General features: G+C 38.9%; 2 protein-coding genes across 6 annotated transcripts in view; one reads left to right on the forward strand and one right to left on the reverse strand.

Annotated features, from left to right (window-relative positions):
- The window catches only part of LOC116161741 (calcium/calmodulin-dependent protein kinase kinase 1-like), a 37,128-nt gene extending 15,249 nt beyond the window's left edge, over window positions 1–21,879 (forward strand). For all 5 annotated transcript variants that reach the window (XM_031475203.1, XM_031475206.1, XM_031475204.1 and 2 more), the window contains 8 exons: window positions 4,716–4,785; window positions 9,675–10,140; window positions 10,311–10,364; window positions 16,276–16,600; window positions 16,654–16,856; window positions 19,159–19,374; window positions 20,901–21,068; window positions 21,121–21,879. In XM_031475203.1, the coding sequence (XP_031331063.1) occupies window positions 4,716–4,785; window positions 9,675–10,140; window positions 10,311–10,364; window positions 16,276–16,600; window positions 16,654–16,856; window positions 19,159–19,374; window positions 20,901–21,068; window positions 21,121–21,318 (1,700 nt within the window). In that variant the 3' untranslated portion in view covers window positions 21,319–21,879. The remainder of the gene's footprint in view (window positions 1–4,715; window positions 4,786–9,674; window positions 10,141–10,310; window positions 10,365–16,275; window positions 16,601–16,653; window positions 16,857–19,158; window positions 19,375–20,900; window positions 21,069–21,120) is intronic.
- LOC116161736 (anoctamin-4-like) overlaps window positions 1–22,414 on the reverse strand; it is a 319,822-nt gene that overhangs the window by 98,772 nt on the left and 198,636 nt on the right. The gene's annotated exons all lie outside the window — the stretch shown is intronic.

Genomic DNA, 22,414 nt, shown 5'->3' on the forward strand with positions numbered 1-22,414 from the left:
ATGCACCTGGCAGAACATGTAATAATTTTTTTAAAAAAAGAGCATTTAATTAGGGAATAGGGCACTTAATTAGCACCTAATTATAGGTAGTTCACTTTTCATTTTCTTGGTTTATAGAGGTAGTGCTCTGATGAGTTCATATGAACCTGGGAAACATGTAATAATTTTTAAAAAAAGGAGCATTTAATTCGGGAATAGGGCACTTAATTAGCACCTACTTAGCACCTAATTATAGTTAGTTCACTTTTGATTTTCTTGGTTTTTTGAGGTAGTGCTCTGATGAGTTCATATGCACCTTGCAGAACATGCAATAATTTTTTACTAAAGGAGCATTGAATTCGGGAATAGGGAACTTAATTAGCACCTAATTAGCACCTAATTATAGTTAGTTCACTTTTCATTTTCTTGGTTTTTTGAGGTAGTGTTCTGCTGAGTTCATATGAATCTGGGAAAACGTAATAATTTTCTCTCTCCTTGCTTCTCTCTCCTGTGTCCTATCATGTCTTGCACTTTATTATCCCCATGTCTCTCTTTTGTTTTCTCCAAGCCTATCCTCTCATCTTTTGAATTGCTTAACAAAACTGATTTCAAAACGTTCTGCAGCCCTCTGACATTTCCCTAACCTCCCCTACCCTCTCTTCCCGTTTAACATCTATTATCCACCCCTCGCCTCTCGAATTCTCTCCTGGGTTTCTGATGTCTCATATCCTCTCCACTTTTCTTTTCCTTTTCGTTTATCTTCTGTTCTCATATTTTGTTTTCCCCTATAGCATCCTCTAATCTCCTAACCCCTCCTGCTTCTGTTTCTTTGAATTTTTTAACAAAACTAATTCGAAAACGCTCTGCAACCCTTTGATTTTTTCCCCCCCCCCCCCCCCTGCCCTCTCTTCCCGGGTAGCATCTATTATCCCCCGCTCACCTCTCCAATTCTCTCCTTTGGTTCTGACGTTTCATGTCCTCCCCAGCTCTCACCTGTCTCCTGTTTTCGACGATGATCTACTCCCATCTCCTTTCTCCTACCCTCTCTTTATTCCATCTCTTATATCTGCCTCTGTCCTTTCCCGTCGTCTCCTACCCTCTCATACCTTCACCTGCTCTCTCGTTTTCTGTCTTTTTCTTTTTTGTCCTTTTTAGCATTTACCGTTCTCTTTCTTGCAAACAATTAGAAATTCTCATATACTGTCCTCTCCCGTTCTATCTCACCTTCTCTTGTTCCTTTCTATTTTCTCCTACTGCGCCGTCTCTTGTCCTTTTCTACACTCTCTTGTCCTTTTCTGTGCTTTCTTGTTCTTGCCTAGTCTATCCTGTCTGTCTGTCGTGCCCTGTCCTCTCTTCCCTGTTATCCTCTTACCGTCTCCGACTCTCTTTTATCATTTCCTACCCTGTTATGCCATCCCTATTGTTCCCTCCCCTATCCTCCTTCCTTTTCCTTAGTCTGCTACCCTCTCGTGCTGTTTCTAACCCTTTTCTATCCCTTGCAACCCCCTCTTTCTACCCTTCTCTTGCTCTTCCGTTTTCTCCTACACAGCTCCTGGAGACGTTCCTATTGTTTCCTACTATCGCCCGCCCCCTTCTTTCCAATATTGTCCAGTCATTACTGTCCCTTTTTTATCGATTCCTGTTGTCTGCTACCCTTTCGTTCCAATCATACTCTCTCCAACTATCGCCCGTCACCTTTTGTAACATATGGTCGTCTGTCCTCCTCCTCCTATTCTTCTCCTACCATTTCTTGCTATTCCTTGTCCTCTCTTGACTCACTCTCACTATTTCGTGTAATTACCTGTTTTCTCCTACCCTTTCCTGCCCTGTTCTGTCGTCACCGGTTCTACCCTTCCATTTTACACTTTCCTCTTTTACTCCCACCTACCACCTCCTGGCCCATTCCGTCATTTCCTCCAAATCCTGGTCTTTTGCGTCTTCTCCTGCTATAGCCTGATAAGTTCTATGCTCTTTTGCGCACCCTTTCCTAATCTATCTGATATCTACTGTTATTTACAATTTTCTTCTTCCCTCTCCTGTCCTCGCAGATCTCCTGCAATTCCCTGTCTTTTTTACCCTCTCCTACACTCTGTCGCGACCTGTCCCCTTATACATAGACTTGCCCTCTTCAACCCTCTCTTATCGTTTCCTGCTCTATTCTGTCGTCCTTATTGTTCCCTCCCATCTTTCATGCGTTCTCATATCCCCCTGGGGACGTTTTGGTTCTTTCCTACTATCGGCTGTCCCCTCCTTTCGAGTATCGTCCAGTCACTTCTGTCCCTTTTTATCGCCATCCTGTAGCGTACCTTTTCCTTCCAACCATTCTCTCTCCCGACATCTTTTGTAACACATTGTCATCCCCCCCATGCCTACCATTTCTGCTATTCCTTGTCTCCTCTTGACTCATTATTTCATCTCTTGCTCACTCTCACTCGTACTTTCTCCAGCGTTTCCTGTTCTCTTCTGTCCTTTTTTGTCGTCCCCTGTCTCTACCCTTTCTGGTTCCAGTTCTCATTGGCCCCACCTACTGACCTATCCTATCATATCTTATCATCTCACGTACTCTTCTCCTCTATTGCCATCTCTTGTCCTCTACAACAATCTCTTGTCTCATCCTGTTCGCCACTATTTAGTCTTTCCCTCGTCTCCAATCTTTTCCAACGCTCTCCTGGCCCCGGTTTCCCCTTGTCATCTACTACTGTTTTCTGTCCTGTCGTATCCTCTTTTACTCTTCTCCCATGCCCTTTGCTAATTCTTATCCTTTCTTGACTTCTCCTGCTTCTACCCGGCCTCCTCTTGCTCTCTCCTGTTTCCTATCATGTCTTGCATCTGACCCTTTCCTGTACTCTCTTCTGCTCTTTATTGTTCTTTCCCACATCCTTTGGTGTTTACTATCTTCAGTTGCTTTCTCCTGTTTGGTATCATGTTATCTATTGCCCCTTCTGATCTCTACTGCTATCTCCTGTACAACTATGTGCTTTCTTGTCTGTCTTTCAGTTCTCTTTTGTGTTCTCCTACACTATTCTCTCATCTCCTAAACTCTCCTTCTCTTGATTCTTTGAATTCCTTAACAAAACTCATTTGAAAGCGTCTCTACCTTTTCGTTTGTAAATCTATTATTCTCCCCTCCCCTCACCTCTCCAATTGTCTCCTGTTTCTGACGTCTCATGTCATTTCCTGAATTCTGCACTTGTTGTCTTCTACTAACTGCCTTTGGCTCTTCCAAAGCACTCATCTCTTTTCATGTCATTGACTCATCGTTTAATACACGTACCTTCTCCCTCAATTCTACTCCTATCCTCTGCTGTTCTGATGCACTCTTTCTGTCCTCCCTGCCCTACTTGTCACCTTCTTCTTTCTACTGTCATATCCACTAACCGCTCCTCACTTCACCAAACTACTGCCTTCTCCTATCTTTCACTACACTTTCCTAACCACCTGTCCGCTTACTCTCTCTTGCCTATTCACGTCCCCCTCCAGTCCTCTCATGCACCTTTGTAAACCTATATTCTTCTCTTGCCTTTAACCTGCCACACTGCCCGCTTTTGTATTCTTCTCTATCTCTATCCTCGTCCGACCTCGTCTGTTCTGTTGTCCATCTTCTGTTTTCTTTACTGCCCTACATTGCACCTTCTACTTTTTCCCATTCTCTCATGCCCTCACCTATCGTACCCTTACCTTCTCCCCCCTAGCATCTCCAGCTGCTCTGTTCTTAACTGACCTCTACTATTTTCAGTTGCCCTCTTCTTTCATTTCCTGTTCTACCCTGATATTTCGTGTTCTTTTCTACTGCTTCTTTTCTATTGTCCTTTTATACACGTTCTTGTACTTTCCTGAAATCTTCTGACTTCTACTTATCCCCTGCCCTTTACGTACTTCTGCAGTCCTCTAATGTCCTCTTCTGAGCCACCCGACCTTTTCAGGTTTCTCCACCTCCTCTTTGCTGTCCCGATTCTATTCCCCTTTTCCTACTTGTTCCGTTCTTCTTTCTTCCGTCCTTTCTTAATGTCTCCCGCCTTCTCTTCCCTCTCCCATTGGTCGTCTCATGTTGTCTCCTCTCGCCTTTTGTGGTTTTCCAGATCCATCTTGTCCTCTCCATCACTCTCCAAAGTCTTTATTTTTATGACATCCAGTCGCAAAAAGTGATTCACAACTCGTCGAGTAAACTAAGAGAAAGGTGGCCAAAGTGAAATTTTCGGGCCTCGTTTAAGAAAAAAAAAAGTCCACCGCCAAGGTTTGAACCCTCGCATTCTGAAAAAAGTACACACATCGTTTAGTTCCGCTTTGTAGGATGTAAAGGGGTTAAAATTCGCCCCCTTCACTTTTTCCATAAATAGATAGCTGGGGGTTAGTCAACTCGCCGAAAGTTCATCACGCTCATTAATTCTAAAAGGAAATTCCCTTTTCGGATGAAAAATGTGTTTCGCATGTCAAATTTTGGACGCTACACGTCTATCGATCGATCCCCTAAAATTACTTTAAAGATATATCGAATGGGGTGGATGGAGCGTAATGGGAAACCGACCGATAAGGGCATATGTCGCTCGTATTACACTTACAAATCGGAAATGATTCAAAAATCTTATGACACCGCCGCCGTCTAGCCTTGCAAATATATCGAGAAATTGCGCAATTTTTATGCTGAAACGTTCGCGTTTCTATGCAAATTTGCAATTCAACGCGCGAACACGTCCGCAATTGTCGCGCGATTATAATTTTTTCGATATCTGTTTTAGGTTTACCGTGGCTGGATGGAGCTTGCAATTGCCGAAAGCAGAGGCCTCCGCGGATTGGAGAGATTCCAAAGTAAGTGCTTTCGATATTGTTGTCTTTTACAATTTTGCAGAGTGAAATCGGTTCAATTTTTCATCGATCATGCATCATTTTTATAAGTTTCGAGCTCATTACACATACACCATTAAGTGGAGTGGCACCAGGCCTAGCAGTGGCTGCATAGCGACTGTGGGACAGGTCCTCGTGGCTCCTGTCATACTGGCTAGCCTTTGTATATGCTGCAGCTGTTTTTGTGCAGTTGTTTGCTCAACTTAGTACCCCCCTCCCCTCACTTGAGGGCACCGACCAACTAGATATGCATCTATGAGGAAGTCACTCCCCTAGACACAATCATCAACAAATTGCCACAACTTCGTAGTTCAGAAGTCTCTTCACTAAGTGGCTCGAGTAGCATGGCCAAGGGCAAGAACTGCACGAAGTACACTACAATACCCCCTCCCATACCGACGAAGTAGATATGCATCTATGAGGAAGCCACTCCCCTAGACACAATCATCAACAACTTGCCACATTTTCGATTTAGTTCAGAAGTCTCTTCTTTAAATGGCTGGAGTAGCATTAGCAGAGGCAAGAACTGCACGAAGTACCCTCCAATACCCCCTCCCATACCGACGAACTAGATATGCATCTATGAGGAAGCCACTCCCCAGGACACAATCATCAACAACTTGCCACATTTTCGATTTAGTTCAGAAGTCTCTTCACTAAGTGGCTGGAGTAGCATTAGCAGAGGCAAGAACTGCACAAAGTACACTCCAATACCCCCTCCCATACCGACGAACTAGATATGCATCTATGAGGAAGCCACTCCCCAAAACACAATCATCAACAAATTGCCACAACTTCGATTTAGTTCAGAAGTCTCTTCACTAAGTGGCTCGAGTAGCATGGTCAGAGGCAAGAACTGCACGAAGTACACTACAATACCCCCTCCCATACCGACGAAGTAGATATGCATCTATGAGGAAGCCACTCCCCTAGACACAATCATCAACAAATTGCCACATTTTCGATTTAGTTCAGAAGTCACTTCACTAAGTGGCTCGAGTAGCATGGTCAGAGGCAAGAACTGCACGAAGTACACTCCAATACCCCCTCCCATACTGACGAACTAGATACGCATCTATGAGGAAGTCACTCCCTAAGACACACTCAACAATAAATTGCCACATTTTCGATTTAGTTCAGAAGTCTCCTCACTAAGTGGCTCGAGTAGCATGATCAGAGGCAAGAACTGCACGAAGTACACTCCGATACCCCCTCCCATACCGACAAACTAGATACGCATCTATGAGGAAGTCACTCCCTAAGACACAATCAACAATAAATTGCCACATTTTCGATTTAGTTCAGAAGTCTCCTCACTAAGTGGCTCGAGTAGCATGATCAGAGGCGAGAACTGCACGAATTACACTCCGATACCCCCTCCCATACCGACAAACTAGATACGCATCTATGAGGAAGTCGCTCCCTAAGACACAATCAACAATAAATTGCCACATTTTCGATTTAGTTCAGAAGTCTCCTCACTAAGTGGCTCGAGTAGCATGATCAGAGGCGAGAACTGCACGAATTACACTCCGATACCCCCTCCCATACCGACGAACTAGATATGCATCCATGAGGAAGCCACTCCTCAAGACACAATCACAGCAAATAACCACAATTTCGATTTAGTTCAGAAGTCTCTTCACTAAGTGACTCGAGTAGCATGGTCAGAGGCAAGAACTGCACGAAGTACACTCCAATACCCCCTACCATACCGACGAACTAGATATGCATCTATGAGGAAGCCACTCCCATAGACACAATCATCAACAAATTGACACATTTTCGATTTAGTTCAGAAGTCACTTCACAAAGTGGCTCGAGTAGCATTAATCAGAGGCAAGAACTGCACAAAGTACACTCCAATACCCCTACCATACCGACGAACTAGATATGCATCTATGAGGAAGCCACTCCCATAGACACAATCATCAACAAATTGACACATTTTCGATTTAGTTCAGAAGTCTCCTCACTAAGTGGCTCGAGTAGCATGATCAGAGGCAAGAACTGCACGAAGTACATTCCGATACCCCCTCCCATACCGACAAACTAGATACGCATCTATGAGGAAGTCGCTCCCTAAGACACAATCAACAATAAATTGCCACATTTTCGATTTAGTTCAGAAGTCACTTCACTAAGTGGCTCGAGTAGCATGGTCAGAGGCAAGAACTGCACGAAGTACACTCCAATACCCCCTCCCATACTGACGAACTAGATACGCATCTATGAGGAAGTCACTCCCTAAGACACACTCAACAATAAATTGCCACATTTTCGATTTAGTTCAGAAGTCTCCTCACTAAGTGGCTCGAGTAGCATGATCAGAGGCAAGAACTGCACGAAGTACACTCCGATACCCCCTCCCATACCGACAAACTAGATACGCATCTATGAGGAAGTCACTCCCTAAGACACAATCAACAATAAATTGCCACATTTTCGATTTAGTTCAGAAGTCTCCTCACTAAGTGGCTCGAGTAGCATGATCAGAGGCGAGAACTGCACGAATTACACTCCGATACCCCCTCCCATACCGACGAACTAGATATGCATCCATGAGGAAGCCACTCCCCAAGACACAATCACAGCAAATAACCACAATTTCGATTTAGTTCAGAAGTCTCTTCACTAAGTGACTCGAGTAGCATGGTCAGAGGCAAGAACTGCACGAAGTACACTCCAATACCTCCTACCATACCGACGAACTAGATATGCATCTATGAGGAAGCCACTCCCCTAGACACAATCATCAACAAATTGACACATTTTCGATTTAGTTCAGAAGTCACTTCACTAAGTGGCTCGAGTAGCATTATCAGAGGCAAGAACTGCACAAAGTACACTCCAATACCCCCTCCCATACCGACGAACTAGATATGCATCTATGAGGAAGCCACTCCCCTAGACACAATCATCAACAAATTGACACATTTTCGATTTAGTTCAGAAGTCACTTCAGTGGCTCGAGTAGCATGGTCAGAGGCAAGAACTAAGTGACGCTAGATATGCGAGGAAGCCACTCCCCTAGACACAATGGTTTTCGAGAGGCAAGAACTGCACGAAGTACACTCCAATACCCCCTCCCACACCGACGAACTAGATATGCATCCATGAGGAAGCCACTCCCCTAGACACAATCATCAACAAATTGCCACGTTTTCGATTTAGTTCCGAAGTCTCTTCACTAAGTGGCTCGAGTAGCATGGTCAGAGGCAAGAACTGCACGAAGTACACTCCAATACCCCCTCCCATACCAACGAGTTTGATATGCATCTATGAGGAAGCCGCTCCCCAAGACACAATCATCAACAAATTGCCACAATTTCGATTTAGTTCAGAAGTCTCTTCACTAAGTGGCTCGAGTAGCATGATCAGAGCCAAGAACTGCACGAAGTACACTCCAATACCCCCTCCCACACCGACGAACTAGATATGCATCCATGAGGAAGCCACTCCCCAAGACACAATCACAGCAAATAACCACAATTTCGATTTAGTTCAGAAGTCTCTTCACTAAGTGACTCGAGTAGCATGGTCAGAGGCAAGAACTGCACGAAGTACACTCCAATACCTCCTACCATACCGACGAACTAGATATGCATCTATGAGGAAGCCACTCCCCTAGACACAATCATCAACAAATTGACACATTTTCGATTTAGTTCAGAAGTCACTTCACTAAGTGGCTCGAGTAGCATTATCAGAGGCAAGAACTGCACGAAGTACACTCCAATACCCCCTCCTAGACCGACGAACTAGATATGCATCTATGAGGAAGCCACTCCCCTAGACACAATCATCAACAAATTGCCACATTTTCGATTTGGTTCAGAAGTCTCTTCACTTCTTTCTTGTGTTCCTTCTCTTTCTCATGTACTACCCCCCTTTCCTCCTTTCTCTTTCAGATCCACAGTTCCCTCAGATCCTTCAGGTACTTCGGATCCTTTAGATCTCTCAGCTCCGGTAGATCACTCAGATCTCTCAGCTTCGTTAGATCCCTCCCAGATACCACCTCACATCTTTCAGATCCCGCAGGTCCTTCAGATCCCTCACCTCCCCTAGATCCCTCAAATCCTTCCGATTCTTCAGACGTTTCTGATTCTTCAGATTGCCTTTTCTTAAAAACCACTTTTTCAGTTGCTTTCAGGATACTTTCAATAAATCAACCTTTTCCTGGGGAATTCCATACTCCCCAGACCCTCCGGTATTACGTTCACGCAGTCAGCATAAATGATTATTTCCGAAGAAAATTTTCCACAGACCAAAAGCTCTAAATGCTTTGGGAATAATGCATCACCGGCCAGTCTGGGGGGGGGGGGGTATTCCATTGTGATTAGTTGCACTGGTTCAAATTTTTATTGATCGTGCCGTTGCATTTTCAATATTTCGAAAACCAAACATCATCCGACATTTTTGGGAATTTGAAACCTTTTTTGCTGGGAAGCCTCCCCACAAAGTTTGATTAATCTCTTTTTTAGGCCGCTTCCGACTAAAAAACCCTAATGCGTCATATGGCTCGAGCTCTCAGCGCCAAAAACTTGATGCTCGACGTAAGCAAACTGTCTGTGCTTGTGGTAGTCACAGTTTTGATTCGCCACGGCACTGGTTTGTCCATGTGTGGCGTCTTTATTAATGTATGGCACCTTTAGATTTGATTCCCTAGCCAAAATTTTGTTTTTATACAGGATTGCTGATTTAGAAATTACATTAGCTTTACTACAGCGTGTAGAGTGGGTTCGACAAAAGCACCTGCAAGGCACTACGTAGCTAATTTTTTGGGAAAAGGACGTCCTTTTCTAAAAATGGCATGGTCGTGATGTGGGTCCCTTAATTGACATTTTTTTCAGATACACCGCCGTCGATGTTGACGTAAAGTCATCGCGTACCGCCGAAACCACAGCGCCCAACTCGAGAACGTCGCCCGACAATTCGGAGACACCTTCACAAAACTGTCCCACCCAAACCCTATCCGAGCCGAATCAAATTGGTCTTGAACCTCAAACTGTGATATCATCGTCTGTTGTGCCTTCGTCAGATATTTCTAGAAATAATAATATACTATCCCAATATCCAAAGGCAGCGACCGTTACGAATAAGTTGACCAATCCGAAAGGTTTGATACAATCGAAAAGTTTAGCGATAGAAAACCGACCCATCTACCCGAACTGCCCCTACTCCCCCTATGGTAGTCCGACCAATTCGCCGAGAGGTAAGAAGAAGCAGCCGATAAAGGAGTCGAGAAGGATCTCCATGGAGCATACGGGAATGTACATACAATTGAATCAGTACAAGCTCATGGATTCAATTGGACAGGTGCGTAAACAAAAAAAAAGTTGTTTACATACGTCGAGATTGTAATCGTATGCAAATTAATGGGCGCGATAATGTTTCAAGTACGTAACGCCTGACACCGTTAGTTAATTATGCATGCTGTCACTTTTTTTAAATGTTAAACTTAATACGAATTAACATACCACTTTCAGGGCGCCTACGGTATCGTTAAACTTGCCTACAACCAAGAGGACGATACTCATTACGTAAGTAGATTTTTCCCACAGATTACGAGAGTTATTGTCTTATGAACAAGGCACGCGCCCAATTTGCCACGTATGCAAATGTAATTTTAATTTAGTGCTTATGTCGAACTCGCCTTTTGTGAGGAAGCATCTGATTATTGATGGCTCTTGGGTGGACTTCCAATACAAACGATTTAAATGATTCGGTTCGAATTTTTAAGTGACCAATTCGAACTAAATTTTGACTCAATTTTAAATGAGGCTCAGTTCGAAATGTAGAGATAGTGTCAATATATGAACCTTTGAAGCTCAATAATTAGATCTAAAATACAATTCACATTGGAATGAGGTGTTATGAGTTCGAATTTTAAGCGCTTAAGTCGAACCAAATGCTCAATCTTTACTCAAACGTTTCAATGATTAGAGATCTAAAATAAAATACAGGCTGGAGTTTAGAGTTTCGCTTCAAAGTTCAATCGCTCAATTCGAGCTGGATTCCCCACCTTTCATTTCAGACTCAATAATTAGATCTAAAATGCACATTGAAATTTTGTGGTTGAGTTCCAAATTGTCGCGTCTAACTCGAACAAGGCACCCCAATCTTCAATCCGTCTCAGTAATTAGATCTAAAGAAAATATACGTTGTAATTTTGCTTCAAAGTTCAATCGCTCAATTTCGAATTCATACTCGTTTTCACATTAAACTGAGTAATAGATCTAAAATGGATAAACGTTTGGATTTGAAGTTGGACCGCCTATTTCGAACAAAAATGTCTCAATTTTTACCTAAATTAGATCTAAAATAATATACACTTCGAAATGTTGGCTTTTGCGTCAAAGTTCAATCACTCAATTCGAACTGAATTCTCTATTTTTTATTGGTAACTCAATAATTAGATCTCTAGAGAAATCAACGTTGAAATTCGTTATTTAAATTGAATCTAAAATTGAATTTTTCTGTTGAATTGAGCACTTAAACTTCGAACAAAAAAGCAAAATTTCACTGTTTACTCAATTTTGATCTAATTATTGAGCTTCAAATAAAACATGAGGCGTTCAACGTGTATTTTAGATCTAATTACTGAGACATTGAGTGAAATTTGAGGCACTTTGTTCGAATTAAGCGGTTAAAATTAAAACTCAAATTTCCAACGTGTTGTATTTTACATCTAATTATACGATAGCTTCAAATGAGAAATAAAGAATTCAGTTCGAATTGAACAAAATTTCAATATATATTTTATTTTAGATGTAATTACTGAGACTCTGAGTGAAAATTGAGGCACCATGATTGAACCCCAAACTCAAAATTCCAATTTATTACGTTACAGATCTAATTATTGGGACTATGAGCGAAAATTAAGACGCTTCGTTCGAATTAAGCGCTTAGGATTAGAACTTTTTAACACAAATCCCAATGTGTATTTTATTTTAGATTTAATTTGAGTAAAACGTAGTTCGAATCGGTGGTTAAACTTCGAGTATTGATTTAATCATAGATCTAATTATTGAGCTGTCAATGAAAAATAAAGCGCTCAGTTCGAATTGAGCGATTTGACTTGGAAGTGAAACACTAAATTCTAACGCGCATTTTAAATCTAATTTCGAATTAAACGCTAAATTCGAACACAAACGGAAAATTCTAATTTTCGATCCAATTTGAGTAAAAATCAGCGCACTTGGTTCGAATCGAAGTCCAAACCAAAATTTCATCGTTTCATTAATTTTCAATCTACTTATTGAGCTTCAAATTAAAGACAGGGAATCCAGTTCGCATTGAGCGCTTAAATTTTGCAATGAAACGCAAAGATCCAACGCGTACCTATTTTATTTTAGTTCTAAAAATTGAGACCCGAAAGGCAGAATTACTATGAGGACTTTATTTTAGATCAAAAAATTGTACTCAAAACCACGGTTAAGATCTTTAGTACGGGGAATGAACCACGCACTTCCATTAGAACTTTATTTTAGATCAAATTTTTTAGTGAGAATTGAAGGTTATGACTATAGTGCAATTTGTGCTTCCGCGGATTCTTACCCAAACAGAAAGTGTTAGAGTGCGCCTCGTTTTAGAGTACAATTTAACTCAATGTCAAAGAACTATGAAGTTCTAATTGAGCGCTTGAACCTTTGAGCCAAGGTCAAATGCGAATTTTAGACCAAAAAGTTGGGACCTTGAGTTGGAATTGAGAACTCAATGATTAGATCTTAAATTAACTAAAGGTTGAAATTTTGCGTTTTGGTTCTAATTTTAAGCGCGTGCAAGATGGACCATTTTCACTCCCTCTCAGTAATTAGATCTAAAATCAAATAAACGTAGTTCGAATTTTAGCTTCTTATTCAGTGTCAGTAATTAGATCTAAAATAAAATTTGACTTTGGGTTCGAATTATGGGCGCTTAATTCTAACAAAGTGTCTCCCTTTTCACTTAACGCCTCTGTAAAAAGATCTAAAATAAAATAGGTATGTGTTTCGTTGCAAATATCAAGCACTGAATTAGAACTCGATTCCCTTTCTTTCATTTGAAGCTCAATAATTAGATGTAAAATGAAATAAACGTTGTTGAATTTGTTATTTAAACGCTCAATTCGAACTAAGTGCCTCGATTATTACTCAAATTGTATCTAAGATTGGAATTTTCCGTTTGGGTTCGAATTGAGCGAAGAGAATGCCTCAATTTTTACTTAAATTAGATCTAATATAAAATACGCCTTGGAATTTCATTAGATCTAAAATGAAATAAACGTTAAAATTTTGGGCTTAGGTTCGAATTTTAAGCGTCTACTCAAACAAGGTGTCTTTTCACTCAATGTCTCAGCATTTAGATCTAAAATCAATTTGAACTAAACTCCTTGTTTTTATTTGAAGCTCAGTAATTAGATCTTAAAATGAAAAAAAAACGTCGAAATTTTGCGTTTGGATTCGAAGTTTACGCACTCATTTCGAACAAAGTTCCTCTTTCACTTAAATTAGACCTATATTCAAATACAAGTTAAAATTTTGATTTTTGTTCAAAATTCATGCGCCTAATTCCTCAATTTCAACTGAATCTCAATACAATTGTGCAAACAATCAAATTTTGAGTTTGTGTTCGAAGTTTAAGCACCCAACTCGAATAAAATGCTTCAATTTTAATTTCAAAGTTAATTAATTAGGTCTAAAACCAAATACTGGTTGCTACTAGAATTTCAAGCTCATACCTTCAACCGAATCTCAATAATTAGATCAAAAATTGAGTAAACAAGGGAATTTTTCGTTTGTGTTCGATGTTTAAGCACCCAACTCGTATAAAATGCGTCAATTTTAATTTCAAAGTTAAATTAATTAGATCTAAAACCAAATACACGTTTCTGTTAGAATTTCAAGCTCATACCTTCACTCGAATCTCAATAATTAGATCAAAAATTGAGTACTCAATGGAATTTTGCGTTTGTGTTCGATGTTTAAGCACCCAACTCGTATAAAATGCTTCAATTTTAATTTCAAAGTTAAATTAATTAGATCTAAAACCAAATACACGTTTCTGTTAGAATTTCAAGCTCGTACCGTCAACCGAATCTCAATAATTCATCAAAAATTGAGTAAACAATGGAATTTTGCGTTTGTGTTCGATGTTTGAGCACCCGACACGTATAAAATGCTTCAATTTTAATTTCAAAAATAAATTAATTAGATCTAAAACCATATACTGGTTTCTGCTAGAATTTCAAGCTTAATGTAAAATAAAGGATGTTTGCGACTCAATTCGAACTGAAAGGTGAACCGTTTGATGGTGGTCTCATAGTTTGACCTAAAATTAATTTCAAGTTGCAATGTAGAACTTAAGTTTGTAATTTAACCTCCCAATTGGAACTAAACGCTTCATCTTTCAATGATTTAATGTAAAATAAAGGATTTTTGCGACTAGATTCGAACTGTAAGGTAACCCGTTTGAAGGTGGCCTCATAATTTGATCTAAAATTAATTTAAGGTTGCAATTTAGAACTTGAGTTTGAAATTTAACCTCTCAATTCGAACTAAACGCTTCAACTTTCAATTATTTAATGTAAAATAAAGGATTTTTGCCACTCAATCCGAACTGAAAGGTAATCCGTTTGAAGTTGGTCTCATAATTTGATCCAAAATTAATTTAAGGTTGCAATTTAAAACTTGAGTTTGAAATTTAACCTCCCAATTCGAACTAATCGCTTCAACTTTCAATTATTTAATGTAAAATAAAGGATTATTGCCACTCAATTCGAACTGAAAGGTAATCCGTTTGAAGGTGGCATCATAATTTGATCTAAAATGAATTTCAAGTTGCAATGTAGAACTTAAATTTGAAATTTAACCTCCCAATTCGAACTAAACACTTCAACTTTCAATTGTTTAATTTAAATACAGGATTTTTGCGACTCAATTCGAACTGAAATGTAATCCGTTTGAAGGTGGTCTCATATTTGATCTAAAATTAATTTCAAGTTGCAATGTAGAACTCAAATTTGAAATTTAACTTCCCAATTCGAACTAAACGCTTCAAATTTCAATTATTTAATGTAAAATAAAGGATTGTTGCGACTCAATTCGAACTGAAATGTAATCCGTTTGAAGGTGGTCTCATAATTTGATCTAAAATTAATTACAAGTTGCAATTTAGAACTTGAGTTTGAAATTTAACCTCCCAATTCGAACTAAACGCTTCAGCTTTCAATTATTTAATAAAGGATTTTTGCGTCTCAATTCGAACTGAAAGGTACTCAGTTTGAAGGTGGTCTCATAATTGATCTAAAATTACTTTCAAGTTGCAATTTAGAACTTAAATTTGAAATTTAACCTCCCAATTCGAACTAAACGTTTCAACTTTCAATTATTTAATGTAAAATAAAGGATGTTTGCGACTCATTTCGAACTGAAAGGTAATCCGTTTGAAGGTAGTTTTTGCAACTCAATTCGAACTGAAAGGTAACCCATTTGAAGATGGCCTCATAATTTGATCTAAAATTAATTTCAAGTTGCAATTTAGAACTTAAATTTGAAATTTAACCTCCCAATTCGAACTAAATGTTTCAACTTACAATTATTTAATGTAAAATAAAGGATGTTTGCGACTCATTTCGAACTGAAAGGTAATCCGTTTGAAGGTAGTCTCATAACTTGATCTAAATTTAATATCAGTTTGCAATTTAGAACTTAAATTTAACCTCCCAATTCGAACTAGACGTTTCAACTTTCAATTATTTAATGTAAAATAAAGGATGTTTGCGACTCATTTCGAACTGAAAGGTAATCCGTTTGAAGGTAGTTTTTGCAACTCAATTCGAACTGAAAGGTAACCCATTTGAAGATGGCCTCATAATTTGATCTAAAATTAATTTCAAGTTGCAATTTAGAACTTAAATTTGAAATTTAACCTCCCAATTCGAACTAAATGTTTCAACTTACAATTATTTAATGTAAAATAAAGGATGTTTGCGACTCATTTCGAACTGAAAGGTAATCCGTTTGAAGGTAGTCTCATAACTTGATCTAAATTTAATATCAGTTTGCAATTTAGAACTTAAATTTAACCTCCCAATTCGAACTAGACGTTTCAACTTTCAATTATTTAATGTAAAATAAAGGATGTTTGCGACTCATTTCGAACTGAAAGGTAATCCGTTTGAAGGTAGTCTCATAACTTGATCTAAATTTAATATCAGTTTGCAATTTAGAACTTAAATTTAACCTCCCAATTCGAACTAGACGTTTCAACTTTCAATTATTTAATGTAAAATAAAGGTTGTTTGCGGTTCAATTCAAACTGAAATCTAATCCGTTTGAAGGTGGTCCCATAATTGACCTAAAATTAATTTCAGGTTGCAATTTAGAACTTAAATTTGAAATTTAAGCTCCCAATTCGAACTAAAGGTTTCAACTTTCAGAAAACTTAAGTAGACTAACGGCTATGTTTCAGGCGATGAAGATACTATCGAAGAAGAAGCTGGTGAAGAAAGCAGGAATGTTCGGTAGGCTGCCTCCCAGATGGATTGCGAAATCGTGCGATTCCGAAATGCTGACACCTCTCCAGAGGGTGTATAGGGAAATCGCCGTACTTAAGAAATTAGATCATCCGAACGTAGTGAAATTAGTCGAGGTGCTTGACGACCCCGAAGAGGACCAATTGTATTTAGTTTTCGAATTGTTAGAAAAACCCATTTTAAATGTACCAACAGACGAACCTCTATCGGAAAATAATACGTGGCATTATTTTCGAGATGTGATACTAGGAATTGAATATTGTAAGTGCCGCCCGACGCCCCCTCGCGGTCACGCGTGCATCTCGATTTTTCAGTACACTATCAGAGAATTATTCATCGAGACATCAAACCCGCCAATCTCCTACTGACCGATTCGGGAAGGGTTCAGGTCGCCGATCTGGGCGTCTGTAACGAGTTCGACGGTTCCGACGCATACCTTTCGACGACCGTGGGAACGCCCGCGTTTATACCACCGGAGGCGCTCAGGGAAGGTCAGAACGACGGTTTCAGTGGCAAGGTAACTGGTTGCGTCATCTTTAACCGAGACGATTTGCATTTTTCATTCGTAATTATCGACTTTCGCTTTTTTTAACGATTTGGAAAGGTCCCCCGGGTACCACTCGCGATTTAATTTTAATAGAAATTGCGTCATCCCACTCGAACCGGCACTATACTATTGAAAGCTCGAAAAATTCAGGTCAAGATTGTCGAAAAAATGGCCATTATGTTTCAGCAGTGCATCTGCGGCACAAATCCGTGCAGATTTCAGGGTTCCTTTTTTATATTTCGGTCCCACGGCACTAAAAAGGGCACAAATTTTACACTAAACGCTCGAATTCTGGTTCAGATTCTCCAAAAATCAGAAGAAAATACCCACGATGCTACAAGCATTACATCCACGGCACAAATCTGACTATTATTTGTCGGTTTTCATTTAACGGCACAAATTTAACCATTTTTCTAAGTGCACATTGCAGGTTTTTTGTAGTTTTTCATGTGTGCCGCATTTTCCCACACAAAAAAAAACCGGCACGAATTTTGCACTAAATACTTGAAAAGTTCAAGTCAAGATGTTATAGCAGTACCTCTACGGCACAAATTAGTGAACATTTCTGTCGTTTGGCGTGTGTCCCGGATTTTCGGATTAAGAGGGCACAAATTTTGCTCTAAATGCTCGTCAATGCCAGATTTTCAGTCTAAAAGGGCACCATCTTTGTGTCTACGGCACAAATCCAACCATTACATGTGAATTTTCATGTAACGGCACAAATTATGGCACTTTTTATTTTCCCACGCAAATTAAAAGAGGACCACTTTTAACTCTAAACGTCCAAAAAATGTCCACGATGTTACTGCAGTACCTCTACGGCACAAATTTAACCCTTACCTGTCGATTTTTATTTTGCCACACAATTCAGCACAAATTTCATAGGCATATGTCAGACGCATTTTTCCATCCGAACAAATCACACTAAAGAAGAAAAAGCAAAAATCTCTACGGCACTAATTTGACCATTCCTGTTTAAGAGCACAGATCAGTGCACATTGCAGGTTCTGTGTTTTGTAGTTTTTCATGTCTACCGTATTTTTTCACTCAAACATTTTCACCCAAAGAGTACTAATTTTGCACTAAAAATATCTACGGCACTAATTTTACCATTTTTGTTTAAGGGCAGGTTCTGGTTTTTGTAGGTTTGCTTGTGTGTCGTATTTTTGCACACAAACAAAACGCACTAAAACGGCACGAATTTTGCACTAAACGCTTTAAAAATGCATGTCAAACTTTTTTCATTTTCATTTATCGGCACAAATTAGAGCACGTTTCAGAATCCAGTTTCTGTAGTGTCGCCGACTTTCGACCTGCAAGGGCACAAATTTTTCTCTAAACGCTGGTCAACTTTTTACATAAATAAAAAGATGCCGCTCGTAAAATTCAAAATTTTCCAAAAAAAGATTTCCACGATGTTACTGCACTACATCTCTCGGCACAAATCTAACCTTTATCTGCTAGTTTTCATTTTACGGCACAACAGCACGAGAATTACTCTAAAAATCTCTATGCCACCAATTTTACCATTTCTGTTAAATTCTGTTTTTTATTTGTGCAAAGCGACGTGTGCCATATTTTTTCAAAACCAAAACACACTAACACGGCACGAATTTTGCACTAATCTGCTGTCGATTTTCATTTTACGGCACAAATCAGTACACATTTCAGAGTCCGGTTTGTGTAGTATTGCGGTCTGTCGCACATTTCTACACAAACACAGTACGAGAGCTACTCTAAAAATCTCTACGGCACTAATTTCACCATTTCTGTTTAAAGGCACAATCAGGCACATTGTTGTTTTTCAAAATGAAAATAAATGTTCACAATGTTACTGCAGTATATCCACGGCACCAATCTGACCTTTACTTGTAGATTTCTGTCTGATCTCTGAACTTTTGAGATTGTGCCGTATTTTTTAACACTAAAAAAGCTGACTAAAAAGGCACGAATTTGACACTAAAGGCTTGAATGATTCAAGTCAAGATGTTATAGCAGTACATCTACCGCACAAATCTGACCCGTGCCTACCGATTTTTATTTAACGGCACATTTAGCGCTCGTGCCGTTTAGGTTTTTAGTGCCGTGTTTATACTGGGTTGTAGGGCTAACTGTTACTGAAGCACTTTAGAAGTTGACGATGTGTTGTCCTTTCGCCAATGCTGATTTGTGCCGTGGAAGGGTTTTAGTGCCGCGTTTCAAAATTGTGCCGCGAGTAAATTAGTTCCCACAAGCGCCACTCGTGCCTTAAAAACAATTTTGTATTTTACAGGCGGCAGACATTTGGTCGATGGGAGTCACGTTATACTCGCTCGTGTACGGAAGAACGCCGTTCATCGAGGAGAACATAATATCTCTTTATTCTCGGATCAAAAGTCATCCCGTCGAGTTTCCGGCGACCCCTCACATATCTTCGTCTTTAAGAAACCTCATTCTAAGTATGCTAGTCAAGGATCCGAAGCAGAGGATTACGCTGCCCGAAATTAAGGTATCGATCGTTACCTACCCTCTTAACCTGTAGACCTGAATATCAGACAAACGGGAGTAACAAAATAATCGATTATCGAATAGTCGATTTTTGTTATAATCGAATAATCGATTTTCTCATAATCGAATAATCGATTTTTTTGGTAATCGAATAAATGATTTTTTGATAATCGCATAATCGATTTTTTGGTAATCGAATAAACGATTTTTTGATAATCGGATAATCCATTTTTGATAATCGGACAATCGACTTGTTGATAATCGAATAATCGATTTTTTGATAATCGAATAGTCGATTTTTTGGTAATCGAATAAACGATTTTTTGATAATCGGATAATCCATTTTTGATAATCGGACAATCGACTTGTTGATAATCGAATAATCGATTTTTTGATAATCGAATAGTCGATTTTTTGGTAATCGAATAAACGATTTTTTGATAATCGGATAATCCATTTTTGATAATCGGACAATCGACTTGTTGATAATCGAATAATCGATTTTTTGATAATCGAATAGTCGATTTTTTGGTAATCGAATAAACGATTTTTTGATAATCGGATAATCCATTTTTGATAATCGGACAATCGACTTGTTGATAATCGAATAATCGATTTTTTGATAATCGAATAGTCGATTTTTTGGTAATCGAATAAACGATTTTTTGATAATCGGATAATCCATTTTTGATAATCGAACAATCGATTTTTTGATAATCGAATAATCGATTTTTTGATAATCGAATAATCGATTTTTTGATAATCGAATAATCGATTTTTTTATAATCGAATAAGCGATTTTTTGATAATCGAATAAGCGATTTTTTGATAATCGAATAATCGATTTTTTTAATTTTCATAATCAAATAATCGATTTTTTGTTAATCGAAAGATCAATTTTTTGATAATCGAATAGTCGATTTTTTGATAATCGAGTAAGCATTTTTTGATAATCGAATAGTAGATCTTTTGATAATCGAATAATCGATTTTTTGATAATCGGATAATCGATTTTTTTATAATCGAATAATCGATTTTTAATAATCGGATAATCGAATACTCGATTTTTTTGTAATCGAATAAACGATTTTTGATAATCGGATAATCGATTTTTGATAATCGGATAATCGATTTTTGATAATCGGATAATCGATTTTTTGATAATCGAATAATCGATTTTTTGAATTTTCATAATCAAATAATCGATTTTTTGATAATCGAATAGTCGATTTTTTGATAATCGAAAGATCAATTTTTTGATAATCGAATAGTCGATTTTTTGATAATCGAATAATCGATTTTTTGATAATCGGATAATCGTTTTTTTATAATCGAATAATCGATTTTTTGATAATAGGATAATCGAATAATCGATTTTTTTTGTAATCGAATAAACGATTTTTGATAATCGGATAATCGATTTTTTGATAATCGAATAATCGATGTTTTGATAATCGAATAATCGATGTTTTGATAATCGAATAATCGATGTTTTGATAATCGAATAATCAAAATAATCACCTTCAGGTGCATCCGTGGGTAACGAAAGGTGGCACGTGTCCTCTCCCGAGCGAGGAGGAGAACTGCCATCTGGTGGAGATAACCGAAGAGGACGTGGCGCGCGTTATTACATCGATACCGAAACTGGACACGCTGATTCTAATCAAGCACATGCTCAAGCAGCATTCGTTTCAGGTGAGTTCGACGTAATCTCGCGCCTTTCGCGCCTAACCTCTGTCATCCTTAGAATCCGTTTTCGCACAAAAGCGAAGGAAGGGCCCAGGACAAGGAGCTGTCCGTCAGACACGTGCACATCGGCAAGTCGGGACGCTCAAATTCGGCGCCGGGCTCGTACACTTTACCCGGCGACAAGCACATTTCCGTCGATACGTCACTGGAGTCCGTTCAAGAGACGCAAGGTGAACAGAGGTCGATCGAAAAGTAGCCGCCACCGTTTTTGATATTCAGCATTTTTTTAAGTGTCGTAGCGTCATAGTCAATGTTACCTTATTCGTTAACCAAAAGACACCGTCTTCGAATTTATTAACGATAGGCTTTTCTTGTAAGTGGCAGGGACCATATTTTCCGAAAAAGGACCAAAAATTCGGTTGCAAACTTTATTTTTGTCGTAAGTATTCTATTTAAAGAGCTTCTGCCGAGTGCCTTAGAGCAGCGATGTTGTTGGTACATGCCCTCTATTTTATATACGAGTATCGATGTTATGTAGCTATCAGCTTTAACGTTTGGGGTAAATTTGAAGGGGGTATCTTTTTTTTGTACTTACAGTAAGTTATTTTGTCGTTCTTAGATTTGTATATAATGCCTTATTCTTATATAAGAACTCAAAACACACTCTCTACTACTTCTATTCCCTTTTGCGCTCTCTTAATGCATGTCGATTAAACTTCAAGTTCCAATGTTTAAAGGATTTTTAATCTCGAAATTAATATTTACTACCTACTGTAGTTTATTTTGACTCTAATATTTAATAAACATTTTAATTGTTGCTCTTCTTTAATTAAACCACATTCTCGTGCCTCTTTTTCAGACAGGGCCACTTTGGGAACCAGACTTTTTATCCGGCTCATATTCAATAGCCTTGAACTCGCAGAAATCGATTGGTGCAAGTTTGACATCGCTATCACTTTTTGTTCCCGAGTTAAACGAGGAACAGACGGAAAAAAAACCATCAGATACGGGGAATTTTTCCTTTCGAAAAATTCCCCTAAAAAAGAACAGACGAGCAGAAAAAGAAGGGGTAGAGACATAAATCATATCCCCATTTTGGTTCCTTAACCAAAAAAGCGTCCAGATTAGCAGTATCAAGCCCTCTGGTAACAACAAACGAATAAAGGCGGAATATGAAGAAGGGAATGTGGGAAATAACTAGAGAAGAGGAAGGGAAAACCTAGGAGGAAGTGGAAAAGAGAAGAAAACAAAGGAGAACAGGAATTAAGCGCATGAATGACAGGTCCAAGAGGAGAAGTGTGAAGAAAATGAGAAAGATCTTAAAAAAAGGGGAAAAGAATGACAACGAAAAA

The sequence above is a fragment of the Photinus pyralis genome, unplaced genomic scaffold, assembly GCF_008802855.1.
Source record: "Photinus pyralis isolate 1611_PpyrPB1 unplaced genomic scaffold, Ppyr1.3 Ppyr1.4_LG10, whole genome shotgun sequence".
Taxonomy (NCBI): Eukaryota; Metazoa; Arthropoda; class Insecta; order Coleoptera; family Lampyridae; genus Photinus; species Photinus pyralis.